General features: G+C 37.1%; 1 protein-coding gene across 1 annotated transcript; it reads right to left on the minus strand.

Moving 5' to 3' along the window:
- Positions 1–14,592: 14,592 nt before the first annotated feature.
- Positions 14,593–15,795, minus strand: LOC122067291. Its single transcript, XM_042631122.1, has one exon. It carries the CDS (start codon positions 15,793–15,795, stop codon positions 14,593–14,595), a length of 1,203 nt encoding a protein of 400 aa, XP_042487056.1.
- Between the last annotated feature and the right edge of the window lie 7,426 nt (positions 15,796–23,221).

The raw sequence follows: 23,221 nt of genomic DNA on the forward strand, positions 1-23,221 counted from the left end.
CAGATGAAGCTAATGAATGGAGATTTAAACTAATGTTTATGATTTTCTTTGGCTTTCGGAACATATTCAAACCTTTTTCTTTTCTTTCTGCTTTAGATTGATTCTGATAATGTAATCAACATTTGTTGTTTTTGATATTTTCTTGTAGATTTCAAGCAATAGCAGGATGGAACCGAAATTGAACGAATTTCTTGATTCTTTGATCCAACATTTGTTATCGGAGGAGGAAGATGAGAGTGTGGGTGATAGTGATGATTTGATCCTTTTGGATGCGTCTACTGTTTGCTACACCGAGCAGCCAATGTTGCTATCACCGGAAGAAAAAGAAAAAGAGATACTCCGCTACTCACACTCACTACTCAACAATGTAGATCAGGAGGGACTGCCAGACAAACACATAAATGATGAAATGGTTGGCCGGTTCTGTACACTTCCGGATGCCTCTGCCTCTGCCTCTGATGTTTGCAACAGAGATCAGGAGCAACAACCAATGACTTTGCTATCGGAATCACAAGATCAAGAGTTGATGATGAGGAGCAACAACGAATTAGACATTAATAATGTTGTTAATGCTTACATATCTAATCATGAACCAGTACTACCACTACCACTACCACTACAAATGATGTTGCCACCAGATGAGGAAGGATTCGAATTACCAGCTGGGTTTCGATTTAGTCCTTCGAACAAACAACTGCTGCTCCATTATCTCACTAATAGATTGTGTGGTAGAAACCTCTCTTCAAATGCAGTTAGGGACTTTGATGTTTACACCAAGGAACCATGGTTACTTCCAAGTACGTATCCATTCATTCGTTAATTCATTACTACTAATTAATTTCTACAAATTAATTAAATGTTTAAAGTCTTCATTAATTGATCGATGCATGCATGCATGCATGCTATTTAATTTACTACTGCAGGGGCAAACAAAAAAGAATGTGTGTATTTCTTTGTTCCTTGGAGAAAGACATCAAAAGATAGTTGCAGAGCGGAGCGTAGTGCTGGGAAAGGATTCTGGAGAGCTAGCACGGGAGACAAAGATGTTAGGGATAATCAGAAGAAGCTCATCGGTTATCTCAAGCAGTTGACGTATCACATTAATTACAACGACAACGACAACAATAACAATAACCAGCAGCAGCAGGAATCCAACAATATTAAGTCTAAAAAGACGGATTGGATTATGCATGAGTATAAGCTTACTAAGGTATTATTATTAATTAATACCTGAAATATCTTTGAATTCTTTCTTCTTTCTATATTATTAATTCTTTCATCTTTCAAATTTTAACCATATGTATATATGCTCTACTATTGTGTGCAACAGTCTCCAGAAATGACGCTTTGCAGGATCAAGTATAAGACACCATCTTCTACAAAATCACGACCTGCAAAATCAAGATGAATTGCTCAACCGTAGTTTTTTTTTTTTTAATTCTTTTATTCTTTTATTGTCTTCACGTTCTTGGTGTATTTGACTATTAAGTGTATTCCATTCATTTTTTTAATAAAAGAAACCTTATGGATTTCTAACCAAAAGGAAAAAAAATATATATATATTCTATGTATCGTTATTATTTTTTTATTTTCCTAATTGTTGTTCTATTGCGCTATTAATTCCTAACACAATTAATCTATGAAATTAGAGAACCAAAGCCTACAAGAGAAAGCCGTCTGCAAGATCTCATAAACATAGACATATCTGCATCTTGATGAAAATTTTCACCTCTTCCATATTGTTTTCTCGGTTTCTCCTATCATCATGTTCTTCAAGTTTAGAGAGAAACAAGAACAACAAATATTATATGACTGACTTAATCCCTATATAGCTACTATTGTTTTAATTATATCTTAGCCATCTTAGTAGTTAAAACGGAATTGGAGTGTGTCCGAACCAAACTTTTTTCCTTTTTCATTTTCAGGTTTATTAAAATACCCCTTTTAATTAACCTTATTCTATACTAATTAACAGGTATTTGACAATTAATAATTGATAATTAAATCAGAGTTTTTCAAATATTCGAAGTTTTTTGTTTGAAGAAAAAATTCATAACGTAAGAATGAATTTGTGGAAGATTTTCTTGATTCTAATTCATTGAAGCAATTCTTTGGTTCAAACTTTTTGCAGCCCCGTCCAGCGCACGATATTTAAAAGACTTTTCTACCAAAAAAAAAAAAGATGTTTAAAAGACTTAATAGTTAGTGGGGTCTGGCTTGCTGGATTAACACATGAGCTGATAATTAAAAGTATGGACCTGCAATCAATAATCTTTAGGTTTGGATTTTTGATCGGGAAGGGATTTTGGGTTTTGATTTATTATTCATTTATTTTTAAAATAAAAAATACTGTTAAAATCAATAATATGAAAAATATGGAAAAAATACGAAAAATGCGTGCTTAATTCAACATCTCTTACTAAACACATATTTTTTCGTATCTAAAAATTTATATGTAAAAATATGAATTCAACAATCAAACATTCGAATACGATAAATATTTTATATTCATATTTATTAACTATGTTCTGTACAACTATGATAATAAATCCAGTGTAGGCGCTGAAGCTCACAAGCCCATGTTTAGGATGTTTAGAAGAAATGTGATTGCCTTTATTATGACATTGTGGGCCAAAAGGTTGTTGGCGGCCTTGTGGCCGTTAGAATAGAAATTAAATTTTCTAAACAACGTGTGGTTCTTTTACCCACCCCCTTGTGATATGCATGGATTATATAAACTCCGCGGACCAGTCCCTACCTTTCTCCTTTCTGAATGCCATCACTAAACCCATGTTCATCAATATAAGAAGGCCTCTTATTACTGTGGATACTGAAACATTCCCTGTGCCAGCTCTTGTCTCGATGGTTTCCATTGGTGCATTATGTCATAGGCACAATCGGTTCCCTTGAGTGTAGAGCATGAGTTGCACGACTTTCAAAACCTCCTAGCAGCAAACAACTTCTCTCCAATGCAAATGGACCAAACAATGTCTCACCCATATAAGTAGGCTGGAATGACTGCAACACTGGCATCTTTGTACAATATGGAAGAATCCCATTGGGTAATGGGCTCTGCGTCATTGGAAACCACTGAACACAACTCCTTGACACCTGATATGGTCCCCCTTTCAGTTCCCATTTCGGTGGGGCTATTGGGAGGTTTGGCCAACAGCATCGGGTTGCCACAGTGCCCCCCCCCCCATTTTCCCTGTGGTCTCCCCTCCCCCACTAATAGTAACTGATGCCACCCGACCTTCCACCACCCAAAATACTCAAAAATCAAATGCTGAGATCACCCTTCCAGGAAAGGTAATCACAAAATCCATTATTTTGTCAACTCAACAACCCAACCAATGTCACCATACAATATGTCTTTCCCCCACTGCAACCCCCATTACAAAACCTCTATGCCGGAGTAGGACCTTCAAGGATGAAGCCATGTAAGAGAAAACAATTGGACCTTCAAGACAATACCACACTTTTTGACATATGCGACCTCATTGCTGAAACCGATAACCCATCCAAAACCATTAACTTCATTATGGATAGTTTCAAAGGGAGGGTTGTTATTGAGGATTGTCGCAAAGTGAACAATGAACCCGAAAATTATGGACAAATTAATGATGAAAATGAAGATGATTTGCCAACAGGGGGAGAGCCGAAGGACCCTGTAAGGAACCGGGTAAGTCTTATCGATATCTTCGATCCTTTCTCAAGTTATCTATCGTGCTTTTTTTGTGTTTGTCTAAGCCTGATATGGTCCTGATATAACCTTGAGAAGAAGTGTAGGAAGAGACAATTCCTCTCAAGGTATACTCTTACCATCACCACTTGCTCCCTTTCAATTGCAATAATCATAGTTGAATCTTGCACTTGTGTTTTGGGCTGCTGGTTCTTGAGACCTTAGTTCTGGTAGAGCTATCATTAGAAATAGGTAGCTTTGTGTGAATCTTCAGATATCTATACTTGTATATTCCCCAAATCTTTACCCTTGCTTCTTGCCTGACTGTTTTCTGTTTTACTGTTATTTATTTCAAGATGCATGTTTCAAGTTGGAATGTGAGAGGTCTAAAATTAGCGACTACTAGAGGTTGTCTTCTCACACATGTCAAAACAGTGAAATTAGACATAATTTTGTTGTGTAAAACCAAAATTACGGACCACGGTAATTTCAAACTGCACCCATCCCTTAAGGAATATGATGGTTCTTTGTATATAAATAGTACAGGGACAAATAGGAGGAAAGGAGGTTTATGGCTTCTGGTGAAGAATGATATTTCTCTGAAATCATCATTTGCAGGCAGTTGTTTTTTCACAACAACTTTCGATCCCACTATGAACATGCCTTTCTGCTGGGCCTTAGCTTGTCTGTATGCTCCTCCCCAACCAAACCCTATAAAAGAATTTTGGTCCCAACTGAGTGACCATCTCACCACTCTCAATATCCCGTTTGTTATTTTGGGCGATTTCAATGAAATCACTTCCCAAGACAAAAAATTCGGAGGCAACCCTTTTAAAACCACCACATCATTCTCTTTGCTAGAGAACCTACTCTCTCTCCATAACCTCCAAATGATCAGACCCCAAGGTAACCATTATATATGGTCATATAAGCAAAAACCTTCCAACCTCATAAAAGAATGCCTTGATCGGGTTTATGTAGACCTGGAATGGATTACCTATTGTCCAAACTCCTCAATTGCAAAATTGGATTTTGTTGGGTCTCACCATAACCCTATAGTTTTTAAGACAGCGGGACCAAATACAAAATATAGAAAGCTTTTCCATTATCAACATGCATGGATGGCCCACCCAGAATTTTTCTCCTATTGTTCTGAGAAATGGAAAGCACTGGGAAATGACTCACTTATAGGAAAGCTCGCATTATTAAGCAGGAATTTATCCAAGTGGAATTGGAACACCTTTGGCCATATTGACAATTTGAAATTCAATTATTTATCCTAATTCCTTCTGTTGGAAAATAAGGATCATTCGTGTCTTCCTGACACTATCCAAAATGGATTGGATCCATGGCAAGGTAAGCTGGATCTTAGATGCAGAGGAAAGATACTGCATCTAAGAAAGATACTGGCACCAAAAGTCAAGGCACTTGTACATCACGGATGGAGATAAAAACACTAAATTCTATCATTCCGTCACCAAGGTAAACTTTCACAAAAGAAAGATTGATTTTATTGTTAATAACTGCGGTGAAAAATTGACCGCCCCGATGGATATAGCTGCTGAATTTGCCACATTTCTTTCACAGTTATTTACCACTTCTAACCCACTGGACTTGTCATTCATTGAATGCCTATTTTCCCCTGTGGAGGCAAACATCATTCCTCCGATCACTTCACCACCCGCATCTATGGAAATCAGAAATATTGCTTTTTCCATTGGACGTTTCAAAGCTCCGGGATCTGATGGATTTCAGGCCATATTTTTCCAAAAGTGTTGGGGCTTCTTAGGGGATGGTATATGTAAATTTGTGTTAGACTTTTTCCAATCCACCAGGTTGCCACCCCTTTCAAGCCACACACTCATATGTTTGATTGCAAAAAAGGAAAATGCCCAATCAGTAGGGGACTTCAGACCTATTAGCGTCTGCAATGTTTCATATAAGATCATTGCAAAATTGCTAGCCAAAAGACTAAAACCACATCTGAGTCAAATTATCTCCCCCTACTAAGCTGCCTTCGTACCTAAAAGACAAATCACTGATAATGTCATTCTTTTTCAAGAAATTTTTGATTTCTTGAAAAAGAAAAAAGGTAAGACATGTTTTGTGGCAATAAAATTGGATATGGCAAAGGCCTATGATAAATTTTAGTGGGGTTTTCTCATTACCACTTTCCGCTTTCTGGGATTTGATGAAAAATGGTGCGGTATGATCCAAAATATCATTAGTACTACATCTTTTTCAATTAAATAAATGGTTCTGATTTCAATCATTTCTCTGCCTCTAGAGGAATCTGACAAGGGTGCCCTCTAGCCCATTTTTGTTTATAATTGTGATGGAAGCCCTATCCAAATTATTGGCCACATACAGGGATCTTAACCTCTTCAAAGGAATCAAAATTGCCAGATATGCCCCTGAAATCACTCATTTGTTCTTTGTAGATGATAGTTTTATCTTTTGTAGAGCCACCCATGATGACTTGGCTACCATCAAATGTGTTTTGATTTATTTTCAGATCTTTCTGGGCTTACCATCAACTTTGAAAAAAATGGCTTAGCTTTCATCTCAAACATTGATGCCCCTACCAAAAAACAATTGAGTAATATCATTGGAATTAAGGAAATGGACAACAAGTCAATCCACTAGGGGAGCAATCTCTTCCACCAGAGGGCTAAAACCCTGTCTTTTTCTAGACTATTAGAAATAGTTAGGGGTAAGCTTAATCTATGGAAGTCTAATATGTTGTCCTTTGCTGGAAGAGGTTTACTGTTATAGTCCACCTTGGCATCAATACCCTCATACATCATGAGCTGCTTCGCACTTCCCAAGACCATATGCAAGAAGCTTGACTCCATTTACTTACATTTCTGGAATGTAGATCAAATAAATAAGAATAAATGCTACCTTATTGGATGGAAAACCATATGCCAACCCAAGACTAAAGGTGGATTAGGAATAAGAGACTCAAAACCCACAATCTAGCTCTCCTCCTCAAATTAGGGTGGTGACTACTAACCAATGAAAACAGCATTTGGGCCAAGTCTTTGAAAGCTAGGTATTTTCACAATAGATCCATTTTTGACCAAAAAACCTTGAAAACCTGTGGATCTTATTGCTGGAACAGTATTTGTAAGATCATTCCTTGGCTGAAAAATGTTGTTATCAGACAAATAGGAAATGGATTCAAAACTGCCTTTTGGGATGATCCATGGATCAAGAAAGACAACCAAGTTCTTGACTTGGAAGGTATCAAAGTTGCAATCCCTCGTATTGTAACTGTTAATGACACCATATCCGATAGGAAGTGGAATTTGGAATTGTTGAATTCGATACTGCCAACACATTTTACGGATATTATCAACATGATCCCATTGACACAACAATTAGATCAATGGAGGTTTCTTCTAACAAAGGATGGGTCCTTCAGGACAAACCAGGCCACTACTTTTCTAAATGGCAACACTCTGACTTGGACCAATAACCACCCATTTAGGTGCATGTGCACTAGACCATGCACAAAATGGTGATGGTTTTTCTGGAAATTCAAAATCCACCCCAAATTTAAATTATTCTTATGGAGAACCATTAACAATGGTTTACCTACTAAGGATATAATATCCAAATGGGGGGATTTGGATCCGACTTGTGGGGGATGCAATAACAGTAGAGAAACTGTTTTTCATGTCTTATTTGAGAGCGAATTTGCCAAACGGGTCTGGGCCGCCGGACCTTTGGGTTTCAAACTGGAACTCACCCCAACCACAAATGTGAACAACATGATAATGTACTGTTTCAACTCTGGTCTAATTCCTAAAAAAGACCGAGTATGGTTCTTCACTATTTATATGTTCACCACTTACTTTATTTGGGAATACAAGAACAAAACCGAATTTAGTGGGAAAAAACCTTATCTAAATCAAACAATCAAAAAGATTGATTTCTGGATCGCCTTTGGGATGAAAAATCTTGAAACAGTACCACAATCTGATTGGGGGCAATCTAGTATCACACCAAGCCCACACAATAATACAAATACAATCATCATCACCAGTGTAAAGGACATAAAGGGAAAAACATCTGCATAGGCAATAGGATTTATATCATATGAGAAATGCTTATTAATGGAAGCTAAGTTTTGCATGACAGGAAAAGATGGTGAGGCCGAGGCAATAGGCATGATGCAAGGATTAATCAAGGCACAAGCATTGGCCTAGAACTTTTGTAGCAATATGTAATGAATTAGACCATCTCCCTAGTTACCCTAATTTTCGTTTAATTACTAATATTAGCTATATGGATACTCTTAAAACTCTTGCTCGAGAGGCATTAGCCAAAAAACAATATCAGTCTATAGTGATGTAGTTCTCTATTTTTGTAATATATTTTCTTGTTCAATAAAAAAAAAAAAAAAAAAAAAGTATCCCTCAAGGTCCCGTGTTCACATGCAATTCAAAACAATCGAATAAATAAATGAAAAATCAAGGACTACTGAAAGGGTGAACATACGGGGTGTAAAAAGTTGGTTTGCTCTAATAGGCCCGACTTGAATCAACCCGTTGAAGCCTGACACAGGTCGAACTGAGACAGAGTCGATGGCCTGATGGTCACCCAACTGAATACTATAGTTGAGTGATAATCAACTGTTTATAGCCCAATGACCCAATTTTAACATATTTAGCCTGATTATAGCCTGTTTAAGGGGTTTATAACCCATTTAGTTAATTAGACCATTAAACTTCAATTATTAGGCCAATTATCTTGAGTCCAATTATGGACTAAAAACTGATTGAGCAAATAGAAATGTGCTTATGCCCCATTACTTTTGAGGTTTATGAATCGATTTACTGACGGGATGAGATGAGATGTGTGCGATCAACAGACAAAAGAACACACACTCTCTCTCTCTCTAAAAAGCTAGTTAGGTTGCAAACTTGCAGTTGCACCCGGTGAGTGTTGTGTTTTAGGATTTCTTGGGCTTCAAGTCAGCCCTAAATATGGTCAGGATATACTTATGATAAGTGCTCCCTGAAAATATGAACACAATGGTCATACATAGATTGAATGATAACTATCACAACTCGTAACTCAGAAAGAGAAAAATATAATAACAAGAAATAGTATTCTTTCTAACAAGAATTTCTCAACATGCATGTCATGCTAATATAATCTACCAAAAATTACAAATAATGATTACCTTGAAGATCAAAATGCAGCAATCTAAGAAAATGTTCTCAACTTGTAGCGTTTATTTGACGCTAACATATCAGAGACAGAGATGCTGGATATGCAGATGAAGCCCACGTAACATGTCTGGGCCACCTTGAGCTCCAAGTCACCTTTTTTTTTTTTTCAAAACGTCAAGCCCTTCATATATTTACAAACAGCCCCCACCCCCCCCCCCAAAAAAAAAAAAAAAAAAAAAAAAAGGTCTTACGAATGATAGAAGAAGAAAAAAAAAAAAAAAAAAAAGACACCTGATAAGCAGCGGGTATGACCATGTCAACATCCCAATGACAATTAACGATGCACCTGATTTGCCTGTATGGTTGTATGTTATCATCTCCATATTTGACGGTGTCGATGAGATGGAGGGATACATGATCGTTTCCTCCACCAACGATTTCTGGAAACCCAGCGCATGTCTGATCTCATGAACCAAAACAGATTCCAAATAAATGGCCGTGGATTACATTGACTTCATAACATCTCCATCCACCAACCACTCTTCATCACCGTCCATATGGAATAATCCACTGATGGAAGAAAGGGTAGGCCAATGTCCCCAACTTCCCATTGAACGCCTTTTCGATGTCGTGATCTCCGACAAAGAACCCGATCTTGATATAAGTCTCTAGGTAATAAGATACATATCAAGTGTTATTAAAGGATTATTATAAGACATGCATTTATTATTAAATGGTTACTAAAAGACATGCATATATCATGAGCAATGGATAGACATGGATTTATTATGAGCAAATGGATATATAAACGCTGATCATTGTCTCAAAGTGTTTATTACACATTGCTTTCTGCTTTTCCCTTTGAATCCATATGTATATCCTTATAACCTAAGGAATGAATTACGTTCATAAAACTTCAAATGACAAGACTGAGATGTTGGAGAAAATCAAACATAGGAATCTATTTGATTCTAAGTTAGGATATGTATACTTTTAAAACCCAGTAAACAAATCATAGATCTATTCCAACTTACCCTATGTATAGTTTTGGAGACCAAGTAACATGTCATAAATCTGTACCATTGGATGGCCCACTTCCACTCATGACTCAATTCCGATCACCCCATGATTGCGTTCAGGCTGTAAACTTCTCCAAGTTGATCCTTGTACAATATACTCAGCTAACCATTTTGGTGATAGTGAGTAACCCATTTGTTTGAGCAGTCGACTAAACTTGAACTTACTTACCATTGATATCCCGAGATTCAAGGATTGTCAGCTCAATACAGCTCATCAAGGCAAGCTCTCTAAAAGATCCGTCCAGATACGAATCCTAGCTAATTAAGTCAACTTGTCTAGTAGAACTCTCCCAAGGAGGTCTCATGCATAAACATTTTACATCATGTAATTTATGTTGCTTTATGAAAAAAATAAAAATAAAAGAAGGTTTTCAGGCTGCATGGTGCGTACACCATACACATGAACGGCCAGTCAATCAACAATTTCCATGCTAGTCCTAGAATTACAAGAGAATGAAACCAAATGAAAAGTTGCTACCACACAGGTTATATCTTGAACAATTGATGCAATGATGAGATGAGTTGTGGCTTTCCCTAGATTGATGATTGAGGATATAACCTCAATGTTATCCAATTCAATAAGGATATAATCCAATCCCATAGACTTTGCATGAAGAAGATCAGACCATTGCCGATTTGAACAAAACATGTTCTAAGACTGATGCAACTTGAGCACCAAAATTATTTGGGAAAATGTATCCAATACCCTCTTGAGAGCTTGTTTTTGGAAGAGTGACATGCAATTCAGCTTTAAGAAACCTGTTGAAGGTGGATCCCATGAAGCTACACAGGATTAGAAAGAAGGTGCAGCATTGTTATCCTTTGGCATTTTATTTTTTTTAGCACATACTTTATAACCTTCTCTAGGGAGCACTATTAGAAAATTAGGGTCCTAAACAAAATTCATCCGACGAATAATATGATTCATACTCATGAAATATTAAAAAATACTTATGAAACTACGAATCCTACAAACAGATTTGAACTTGACCTATAAAATCAAAATTAAGAAGAAAAGACATACCTTTTGAAGATCAATATATATAATCTTTGTTGAAGAAATTGTAGAAGATAAGAGTAGACCTTGTTCAACAAAGTATAACAGATGATGGAGGATTGTAGATGATCACAACTCGATGAAGCCACTGAAATTATCAAGGATCTCACAAGCAATCAGGGTGCTCACCCCAGCTGGATAGGTACACCATAACCTGGTGTTTTTGAGCTTCCAAAAAAATATTCTTCTGCCTGTGTGACCTTGAAATATTTATATCTCTAGGGTAGAGATGACTAGCCATAAAGTCCAACCCTAAGTGAGATGCTAGCCACCTAATGTCCATATCCATAATGCTTTTGGGCTTACCTTGACAATTACTAAAATGCCCCAAAAGAAATAGGAAACAAAATTACAAAAAACAAATCAAAATCAGTTTTGCAAGAAGAAAATATATAAATTTTTATTAATAAATAAAAAAAAATTTGCAAAACCACTTTGGCAATAAATCTTTTCAAAATGGTAGTTCGTAGGTACGTGAACACATTTGTAATTGTCAAGTCACTGGCAATGTAACATTAGTCACTAAGATCAACACTCAACCTACACGTAATCCTTTCATGGATGGACTCCACATATTTTATGTGTACTGACCATAGAGTGACTAGTCCTCATGTCTGAGCAATTTTAACTTACACCCCTCTAATCCATCACAGTCCAATAATGCATACGGTAACACGTAATACATCATGATGGGTGCAGTCAAGTCAAGGACTACAAAGTGCCTCACCTGGATGATCATCCATAAACTAGTCCACTTAAACCAGTAGACCAAATAGCAATAGTACTATTTAATTAATTTTACACACAATTCCAACAAACTCAACTCCTACTTTCTCATGCCATGATAGAAAAGAGTTGAAAAGTTTAAGACAAATCCAAATTTTCATTGTATGAGCACCCAAGAGGAACAGTTGCTCCCATACCATGTGTCGTCTAGATTTCACAAGGTTCCCATACACACCGACGAGGAAGAAAATAACATTACCTTTGTATCCAGAATTTGGGTTGATGAGGAAGGACTTTAATTTGTAAATATCATGCCAAAGTAACGCCAAGCCACCTTAACGACCTACAGAGTCACTCGAATCAATCGAATAGAGATTCTGCATCTCAACTTTTCTTTGTAGCTTCTCCAACTTTTGATGATCGACCACATTCGTAGGGGTCAATGGAAGCGCAAAAGATTTGTGCACCACTATGTATGGTGCCCGGTTCATGCACACGCCCTTGGACGGAGATAAAAGCCACATAGGAATGACAAATGCAACCTCTATTTTACAAATTGTCTGACCCCCCCAATTGTGGCAAGAAATAGTAGAAACATAAGCATTTCTAAATCCACACACGGATCACAAACAATTGCGATCTCATCTGGTAGTGGATCCCCTAGTTATCAGAGTTCAGTTCTTTTGCATGTACGTTCACCGACATATACATATTAGAGGCCAATCTCGAACCCCTTTCACAAATACAAGACAGATGTTGGCGTCAGACGCATATATGCAGGTGAACGTAATATAAATCCGCCCATCAACTTTCCTCTTCACAGCCATCTCATACTTTCCAACCATAGACGACCCCAAAAGGGCTGCAAGGAGCAAAATATGGCTTTCAAAATGATCGTAAAATACAGAGAGAAGGCCGATATCTTCCACGTAGAGGATCTGCATATGCAAGAAGAAATCGATTGAGCTTTTGGAAGAGATGAAGCTGCCCAAAAATTTGCTACCAGTGGATGAAGAAAGCATAGAAGTACAAATTCCCCAAAATAATGTCCGGCTTCATCTTGAAGCATAGGGGTTGATGCTTAGTAAAGAAAGATAAATATAATTAGCGATTTCTTGCTACCCCAACCAAAAATAAATAAATAAATAATAATAATAATATGAATTTGAAGGTGTTTACTCTACATTAGAAGCATCTTTAAATATGTCATTTAGTAACATCTATCTATTGGTGTAGAAAGTGTTGATGAGATTCAAAAGCTGGTTGATCATCTTTTGCAGGCAAAAGTTTCGGATTCAATTACAAATTAGACTAAGAAGCTAGTTGATCACCCTTGGAAAGCAAAGGTTTTAAGATTCAAACTCTTATCTTACACAATTTTCTTTTCAATCTTTACCCCTATCCCAGCATGTTTTGGAGGTACACCAAATTTTATATTTTAACAATCTTAAATATAGATGTGAGGAGGTTTTGTGCATGGCTAAACATGGTGTACAGTTGTGCACTAAATCATTGGATGGGTGAAAGGCCGTAAACCATATCGAATGTTCGGACTTGTCCCCATCCAATTGTTTGAAGCATGATCGTGCACAGTTGTTCACATAACTTTTTACTATAAAAAATTATTGATTTAAGAAAAGGCAAAAGAATACTAACTGGACTTGCGCTCCTTTACCCAAATACAAGGGCAGCAAAATAACTATCCCATCCCCATATTTGATGCTTTGCTGCATGCTCCTATTGACCCCATGTTGGCGATGAGGTCACGCAACCAGGTATAACATTCTCTCACCCATGTTGGTGGCACCTTTCTATTTTTATAAATAAGCATATATATATATATATATATATGTAGCTATTCATTCTTTCTCCCAAAGGCTATTTTTCACTTACAATTCATCTCTCTCTTTCTCTCTCTTGGTTAACAATCATTAAATGAAAACCACTACAATCAAAAGAATGAGGAATCACAAACAAAATAAACCCTTGGATCGCTATTCCACCTTCGACATGGCCATCAACAAAACAATAACCCTACCCAACAACCCACAAACATATTACATAAATCGATATCTAGATCTCTTTTGAAAATCCTAACTTACATCATAGATAACAAAAGAAGGGACACTATCCCAAATAGAAAATACTCTAGTTACACAATCCATATCTCCTCCCAACAAGAGAGCATGGATTTCTTCCTTGCAAAACATGTTGGTCCTAAATATTCATATGGGCTCGAGCAATCTGATTAGTAGGGTATGCCTAACTGAGAGCACCACTGGTAAGCCAACAATTATGAGTATTAACTATTGAAATTGGGTCCATATTTGGTTGATCAGAGTCACCAAGAAAAGATTCAAAGATCGACCCACTCTAACAACACCATCCGCTAATGCAATGATTGATCTATGTGTATTTTTTTTTTAGGATATATATATATATATATATATATTTTTTGGTAAAAAAAAAAAGGGTGCTCCATGGTAGTGATCATAGCCCCCGGGACAAGCCCTCGTAAGGTAAACAACGCTTCCAAAGAACCAATGAACCATTGTGGGCATGCGAAGACTCTAACCCACAACCAGCTGACTTGAACGATGATGAGTTGGAGGCATTTAATTTCACCACTAGGTTACCAATCCCATTGGTTTCTTCTAAGATAATCAATGCTAGGAAAAAGGAGTAGTATCAAATCAAAAGTAATCCAATGTTTTCTATTTTGTTAGATAAAAAAAAAAGAGAGAGAGAGAGAGAGAGAGAGAGAAGCATTGCAAAATATTACTTAAACCATATTTAGTTTTTCAGTTGTTAAATCGTCTCACAGTTAATTCTTTTTACAAATGACAAGAAATATTTTCATCTATTCTATTTCAAGTAAGAGGGCAATGGATGCTCCGCAGTCCCGCAAGGTCGAAGAGTATTTGCATAACCAGTCAACCACAAGTGCCTTGTATTCCTACCGAGGTCATGGCGACATATCTCTTCGGCTTCAACTGATTGTCTTGGTCTTCCTCCACTTAGAATTAATCTACAACGATAAATTCTTTCTACAGTAGCAAACACAAGAGAATCCCCATTTATGACAGTAAATCCATAAACAACTGGGTTTGGTTCCTCCAATCCCATGGCTCGAACCCTGGTTTTCAGAACCAATGTCCATGAACTCATCTCATAATCATCTAATACCCAAGCCATGAAAACTGACTTCCTCAACCTAATCAAGCAAAGAGATGATTGTAATGACTTTCCCCAATTGAAGATACCCATCTCACATGTTATATCATGAGACCTTCTTGATGCTTCTTTGGGCAATTTGAGACGCCATGATATTCCCTTATCAATGTCACAAGCAACAATATAGGGTTTATAATCTGGACTTCCCTTGCTCAAGTATCTAAATGTGTCTGAAATAAAATGTATTGCACCTTTGCAATACACTGGCATATCGTATACAATGCTTCTATCACCTGTATAAAACTCACCCATCTCTTCCCATGACTGTCCATTGATGGTGTACTTGTAGATGCTATTATATGGTGCCCACTCTTCGATTGGCTTTATCATGATCACTTCAAGGTTGTCTGGGAATCCTTTGGTAGCGCTAGCGGTGCTGTTAGACACTATGTGGATACCCCATAAAAAGTGGTTAGTACTGTTTGGTGTGGGGTTTGGAATGGTGAAACATTTTTTTGTTGCAGGGTTGCATAAGAACAATCCCATGCGATCTTCATTCATATTCTTCAACACAAGAAGGCCGTTATGAGATCCCAAGATCTTGGATGTGTTGTAGATGAAGTCGAGGGAGGTGTTAGGGACACCATAGTCGTCAAAATTCTTCTTTTTTTCCTTGCTCCCTGGTAACATGTGCAACTCAATCTTGCCCCAACGATGGTGTTGTTGGATGAAGAATCCAGGCACATCCATGGTTAAAGCTTGTTCAGAGTGTTTCCTTATGAAAAAATTATCTGAAGAAAAACTGGAGCATGTCTTAGAAACAGCTTGAGATCGGAGAAGAGATTTGGCCGGTAACCTCGACAGCACTTCACAGAGAATTCCTTCTGTATCCATACTTCCACTGTGATAGAGTCAAGAGAGAGAGAGAGAGAGACAGAGAATACATGAGAAGAGATTACAAGAACAGAGATTATTACATGAGAAGAGAACATGATCAAAAGAAATATTCTATAATCATCAACTTCTTACAGATTGGAGACACAGAAGGTAAGGTTTACTGTGTTTCCACAACAACGGGACAGAAGAACTAATGATGATCGCAGCAAATAATAATACCTTAATGTGTAACTTGAGAGGCAAGAAGGAAGTCTTTCTTCGTTTCTTTCTCTTCAGCCTTTTGTTGCTCTTGGTATCGATTGAAATAGAGAAGAAGCAAATACTACCTTTTCTATAATTTGAGAGAGAGTGAGTCCTTCGATTCTTTCAATCTTTTAAGCCTTTTGTTCTTAAAAGTGAGTGAATATGTGTAAGGGGCCGGATACGTTGCCTTGATTGCCAAGACAACAAAGACAAAGAAAGTAGAGATCCTAGGAAACCAAACTTAGTGCTTAAGAAGGAAAGCTAAGTAGAGTAAAACTCCATCTCGTTATATGGGACCCAATAAATAGTGGGCCCATCTGTATCTTTGCTTTAGTAATACCGTGTTATTTTGGTTAGTAAATATCCGGTCTAACCGGTTTAAGCCACCTGCTGATACGCCTCTCTATTCTTGAATATCCTGCCTGGGCCAGGGCCAGATTATGCCCATGATATCATATGATAGGCCAGGCCTTAATCATTGCTACCCTTAAGGCTAGACCTGTTTCATGCCGAAGAGAAATTTAGGGTTATTGGAGTTTAATTTATATTCTTTAAAAGAATTCCCATGTGCGGGTTCCACAAAAACTAGCCACAGCCTTAGTTAGCCTATCCTTCCTTCTTTATTATTATTTTTTTTTCACTTTCTTAAGGATATAATATAAAATATTTATAGTTATTGAGTAAGCATCCAGAACTTTTCAAGCAGTCTCTAGATGGGTATATGATTCTCATATCTTAATATTAGATCATAACATGTAGTCATATTACCAGTCTTTTACAACTTTGATAACTGTAATGGTAAAGACAATGAATCACAACAGTTAAGAGAGTTAACTAACTAAAGGACAATCTATTGGGTCCGTTGATGTTGAGGCTAACATGGTGGTGGTGAGATTATCTCAATCTCATATGTATACTTTTGCAACTCACCATGTCATAAATTTGGAACATGAGGCCCGTTTGACTTTATTTCGATTGTTTTAATGTCTAGAAATAGTAAGCATAGGGTTTTTCCATTTCTGTGCTAAGAAACGATTTTTGGAATTATAAAATGGTGTTTGATTTTTCTTTTTCCCAAAATGTTTTCAACAGTGTAGTTGGGTTCAAGACACGAGTGAAGACAAGACGTTGCAGGTATGCAGCTCACGAGTGAAGGTGTGACGTTGGAATTGCAGGTATACTTTGTGGAGATGAGCTTCAGGAGGATGAAGGCAGTTTGAAACTATGAGTTATTCACAACCAGGTTGGAGTTACTGTTTCTGGATAGCGTGAAGTTTCAACAACGGGTTGGGATTGTGGTAGGTCGAGTGAAGTATCAGGGTTTTCAAATTTTTTGTCATTCACAATTGTTTTTAGAAATAGAACAATATGTCTCACTTGTTTCTCCATTCTTGTTTCTTGATACAGAAATAGACATAAATTTCTATTTCAAAAAACAAGTGAAACGAAACAGAAAAATCAAACGGATTTTGGGGTTTTTTATTTTTTATTTTTTTAGTTTATGATCACAGAAAAATGGAAAAACACGTTTTTGAAAACAAAATTAAACGGGGTCTTAATTTACCCATTTTGGATTTCCCACCGTCGTTATTCGTTCCATGTTTTGGGACCCCAAGTTAGCTATATTGTGAGCTATTTCTCCAATAGTATATGGTTGGATCGTGCCACTCCTTGAGATTACAGAAAAACCTGAAAAAAGAAATAAAATTCAACAATGGTAACAACAATAACGATATCTGGTAACAAATATCCACTGTCCACTGAAGTTGAATTAAGGAGTTGTATAAGTTATGGTTTGGTAATTTCTTCATAGATGCTGGATGTAGCCATATGGGGTGAATAGTGGATCTCTTACATGGTTCACCCTAGATGCCTACGTCGAGCATCCGAGAAGAAATTACAAAAGCATAACTTATACACCTCCTTAATTCATTCTATAGGTCCTATAACCATAGGAGATGACATTTTATTCTTTATCCTATAAAGCGTCATTTCTGTAGGCTATTGCACAATAGAGCATATGGTTTAAATATAAAGGATTTTTTTTTTTTTTTAAAGATCAATATTATTAAAAAGGAGTCAAGAAAAAAAAAAAAAAAAAAGCAACACAACAAACCAGGAAAGAACCAAATAAAAATCAAGGTGCCCTCTTCTCACATTCGTCATTGCCATCAGCGCGAAGATAAGACTCTAGAACTAACTGAATCTAAATCTTGAACGATTCATTGCATCATTAGCAATTTCCTCGTTTACATGAGAAGGAAATCTATCATATCACTTGAACCACCAATCTTTGCAGCTTGTTTTGCCAGATAGTCCGTCACAGGGTTAGCCTCCCTGAAGCAATGAGTCATCTTTCATGAAATCGATAATAGATATGACTGTAGGTATAACCACTTTTGAAACACAAACCACATAATGATTTTAGAAAGAATGAAGGATACCACAGGTGCAAAATCAGATTCAATCTAAAAAAAGAAAGAAGAATCTTTTAAATTCAAAAGATTAAAGAATTCAAACTTTCTTGTAAGTATGGCATATCTAAATGGTTGGTAGCAACAATCAATACCATGAATTGAATCACTCCCCAGTAATCTAATTAGTCTTCTTCACACTTTTAGATGTATTGTTATTAATGATACTTTTGGCTTGCACATTGCATTCTAACTCATTGAGAATTGACAATTTTATTAGTTTACTCTAATATCTCACGTTTTTTATGTTGTGTGATTCGACCTATTGACCTATTGTTTTCAATAAGACATGATAATATCTTAAAATTGTTTGATCAAACATTGTTTGAGTTTGTCATATTAAGATGTGATAATATATTGAACCAACATAGAAAGAAATAGTTAATTCAGACATATATAAGATGTGAAATATTTATACTTTCATTTTCAATGAAGGTTTTGCTCTTCCAACAATGTTTACATGATGATTCAATAAGCACTTGGCCCTAAAAAAAATAAGAATCTGGTATGTTTTTCATCATAATTTTATGAGGCATTACAAACAGTCACCTATGAGCATTCTCTCTACTGAAATGTGTCACCTAATTGAAGATCAACGTTCACTAATGGTCATATGATTCTATATGGGTACCAATTCTCAACTTGATCCATCCAAACACACCGAAACACCAATTCTCAACCTGAAACATCTAAACCCATAACCGATTAGGACATGGATAAATGAAAAGGGTTAATTTAATTTAGGCATATGGTCTGAAACTTTGTGATTTAACAAACCCAACTTAAACCCATCTGAAGCCCACGCAGTTATGCATCTAACCACGCCAAACCCATCTAATTGTTTATAATAGAATAACAGATAGAGAAAAGCGTGGGATCGAGATCTTGTGTAGCTTCTTGGATCCACCGCCGATAGGTTTCTTAAAGCTGAATTGCAACGTTCCTCTACCAAATAGAAAAAAAAAAGAAGCTCTCGAGAGAATTGGATATATTTTCCACGAGTAATTTTGGTGCTCAAGTTGCATCACTCTTAGAACATGTTTTGGTTAAATCGGCAATGGTGAGTGAAGCTTTGTCTATCCGTGCCGGTCTTCTTCATGCAAAGTCTATGGGATCAGATTATATCCTTGTTGAATAGGATTAAATTGAGGTTATATCCTCAATCATCAATCTAGGGAAAGCCGCAACTCATCTCATTGTTGCGCCAATTATTCAAGATATAACATGTGTAGTAGAAATTTTTCATTTGGTTTCATTCTCTTGTATTTCTGAGACTACAAATGAAATTGTTGGTGGCCTGGCTAGGTAGGCCCCTTCATGTGTATGGTTGTAGGCATCATGCAACCTGACAACCTTATTTTTTATATAAAGTAATATAAATTACTAAGACAAAAGGTTTTCTGCATGGCCGTGCACATAAATAGTCGTGCCTTCAATCATAGGATGGGGGAGAGAGGGGAATGTGTGTTAACACTACTTGGTCTATTACAATATTTATATGATCAGGGTTTTAAAGGTCGGGAAACTATTGGTTTGGTCCCTAGCATCAGGAGTGATGGAATATTATTCGGTTTGGTCCCTGGCAAGCATCCTTCCCCTTATGCATGGTCCTACTATTAGATATCTATATGGTAAGTAGGATCCTATCACAGGAGAAATATAGAGTTATTGCAATTAATTAGCTTATATTATTTACAAAAAAAAAAAAAAAAGATTCCTCCAAAGTTGCATGTAGCTTCAAACAAGCTTGTGCAAAGGCCACACAACCTGACAGCATTCCTTTACCCCTATTTAAAAATTTCTGACCATGTGTGGATCTCACAAAAAACTACTCGCAACCTTAGTTGAGTCATGGTTGTCGAGCCATCTTTCTAGGATGAAAAATAAAGATACTAAGATATTTGCCCTCTATGCCCTCTAGTACCGTACCATCCTATTAATAATCGGAATCGAGACTTAAGTTTGTTCCCATTAACTAAACGGGATGTTACAAGGATTGGCATAAAACCGTGGTCAAGGCCCATTAAGGTCAACCTGGCCCAAAATGGTTCATGAGATCAGACACGTGTTGGGGTTGGGGCACTCGTTGGTAGAGGAAGCAATCATGTATCCCTCCATCTCATCTACACCGTCGAATACGGAGATGATGACATACAACCATACTGGAAATTCAGGTGCTTTAGGGTAGCAACCCAAATTACAACTGACTTGGAGTCATGGTTTTAAGTATCGGTGCGTATCGTGTAGTATCGATCAATACGTATCCGTATCGATAGGCATCGGCACAATACATACCGATGCGATACATGAAAATTTTAAAACCCTTATGTATCGTTACGTATCCTACGATACACACCGATACTCATCGAGACACCACCGATACTCACCGATACGTACCGATACTCTATGAAAAATTCAAAATTGAAGTGAAATGTACGTTTCGGTATGTATCGGTACGTATCGGTATGTATTGATATGTATCGGTGTGTATTAGTATGTATCAACCGATACACACCGATACGTACCGATACGGTCATAAAATGGCCAAAATGGGTAATTTTTTAGAAAAACACAATTTTTTGAAGTGTTTTGTTCCAAAGTTGCTACCAACCATTTTTCTCTCTAACTAAAGTGGAAATCAAGGTTGGAAACAAGGATTTTTCATTTATGGGACAATTACAAACCTTGGATTCTTAGTGCGATACTCTCAATTTACTGTTTATGCATAATACATGTTATATATAACTTTTTTTAACTATTTTTTATGTAAAAATGTATAAAAAAGTGTTTCCTATCCATTTATGTGCGTATCTTTAGCGTATCTCCGATACGATACGATACCCTCCGATACATATCTTAATTTTGACCGATCGATATGACGACCGATACCGATACTTTAATTCTTGCTTGGAGTCCAAGGTGGGCCATCCAATGGCCACATGTTATGTGGGCTCCATCCGCATATCCAACATCTCTGTCTTTGATATGTTAGCGTCAAATCAAAGTTAGTACGGTTTCATATGTATCTCTTTACATGCTGATTTATTTTTTTTTATTTTTATTTTTTTTAATTCGAAAATCCATGCATGCATGCAGATTGTAAGATTCATTTCCCTGTGAAGGGGGACGAGATGGTAAACCTTAGCCAGTAGATAGGCTTTAAATTTCTGAAGCTTATATGGAGAATCTTTCTGATAGGATTTCCAAGATAGTAAACCTTATCATACTCTACTTCGGGACCAGCAACCTTTTCCTAATGATCTAATCTTGTTCTCACAGTTAAAACAAACTTTTAAAACAATGAATCAATCCAGTAGCAGAAGTACCTTAACCAAAAAAAAAAAAAAATCATGCTTGAAGGCCTCATGTGCTGACATGGCAATTCATACCCTTGTCACTGGTCATCACTCATCACAGGGCACTCTGCTTCCCATCCAAGGGCAACTGAGTTTCTACTAAAATCTCCTCCGTTACTTTGGACTGTGGGCCAAAGTATATCGGCATAGGGCATTGTCCTCATCAAAAGTTGACACGTTTCAGTGAGGACACGCGTCCATCCCAATTTTGAAAGAGAGAGAGAGAGAGAGGGAGGGAGAATGAATGTGTGTAACCACCGTCCAGAAACAATTCTTGATTTTCCTTCCCTACGAGACGGAGAAGATGAGAGAGGAATAACGGCGGCAATGGGAGAGAGAGAATGTGTGTAACCACCGTCCAGAAACAATTCTTGATTTTCCTTCCCTACATGACGGAGGGGATGAGAGAGGAAAGCCATCAAAGATTCTACTACGTACAACTTCCCCAACGTGGACAAAAACGAAGTCATAGTAGCACTAGCATCCCATCTGGGTGGGATGGAGAATATCTATCTAGATTCTAGAGCGAGAACCCCAAGAGTTTGTTACCGTATCTTAAGGCCAGAAGCCCACGTGGCTCTTTGGCACGTTTCTTTATTTTTCTCGCAGACCTCCGTATCTTAGATGTGTATATATTCACTCTACAGTCTACCCCTCCAAACCTTTATTTCTTTATAGCTCTCAATCTCTCTTAATCTCTCTCTCTCTCTCTCTCTCTCTGTAACGCTTTTCTCGTTTCTGCTATCTTCTTTACAGTGCCGATTTCAGTCCGAAACCCTCTCTGCAAGGTACAATTTTTAGTTTTAGTTACCCATTTCTATAATTATCTTTTGTTACTGGTTTTCTAAAACTTTAGAAGCTTCAGATGAAGCTAATGAATGGAGATTTAAACTAATGTTTATGATTTTCTTTGGCTTTCGGAACATATTCAAACCTTTTTCTTTTCTTTCTGCTTTAGATTGATTCTGATAATGTAATCAACATTTGTTGTTTTTGATATTTTCTTGTAGATTTCAAGCAATAGCAGAAGAAGAAGAAGAAGAAGATGGAACCGAAATTGAACGAATTTCTTGATTCTTTGATCCAACATTTGTTATCGGAGGAGGAAGATGAGAGTGTGGGTGATAGTGATGATTTGATCCTTTTGGATGCGTCTACTGTTTGCTACACCGAGCAGCCAATGTTGCTATCACCGGAAGAAAAAGAAAAAGAGATACTCCGCTACTCACACTCACTACTCAACAATGTAGATCAGGAGGGACTGCCAGACAGAGACGTAAATAATGAAATGGTTGGCCGGTTGTGTACACTTCCGGATGCCTCTGCCTCTGCCTCTGCCTCTGCCTCTGA

This window comes from Macadamia integrifolia, unplaced genomic scaffold (genome assembly GCF_013358625.1).
Source record: "Macadamia integrifolia cultivar HAES 741 unplaced genomic scaffold, SCU_Mint_v3 scaffold2811, whole genome shotgun sequence".
In the NCBI taxonomy this organism is placed as follows: domain Eukaryota; kingdom Viridiplantae; phylum Streptophyta; class Magnoliopsida; order Proteales; family Proteaceae; genus Macadamia; species Macadamia integrifolia.

Coding starts and splice junctions, on each gene's coding strand:
- LOC122067291 (XM_042631122.1), bottom strand. CDS start 15,795: ATGGATACAGAAGGAATTCTCTGTGAAGTGCTGTCGAGGTTACCGGCC.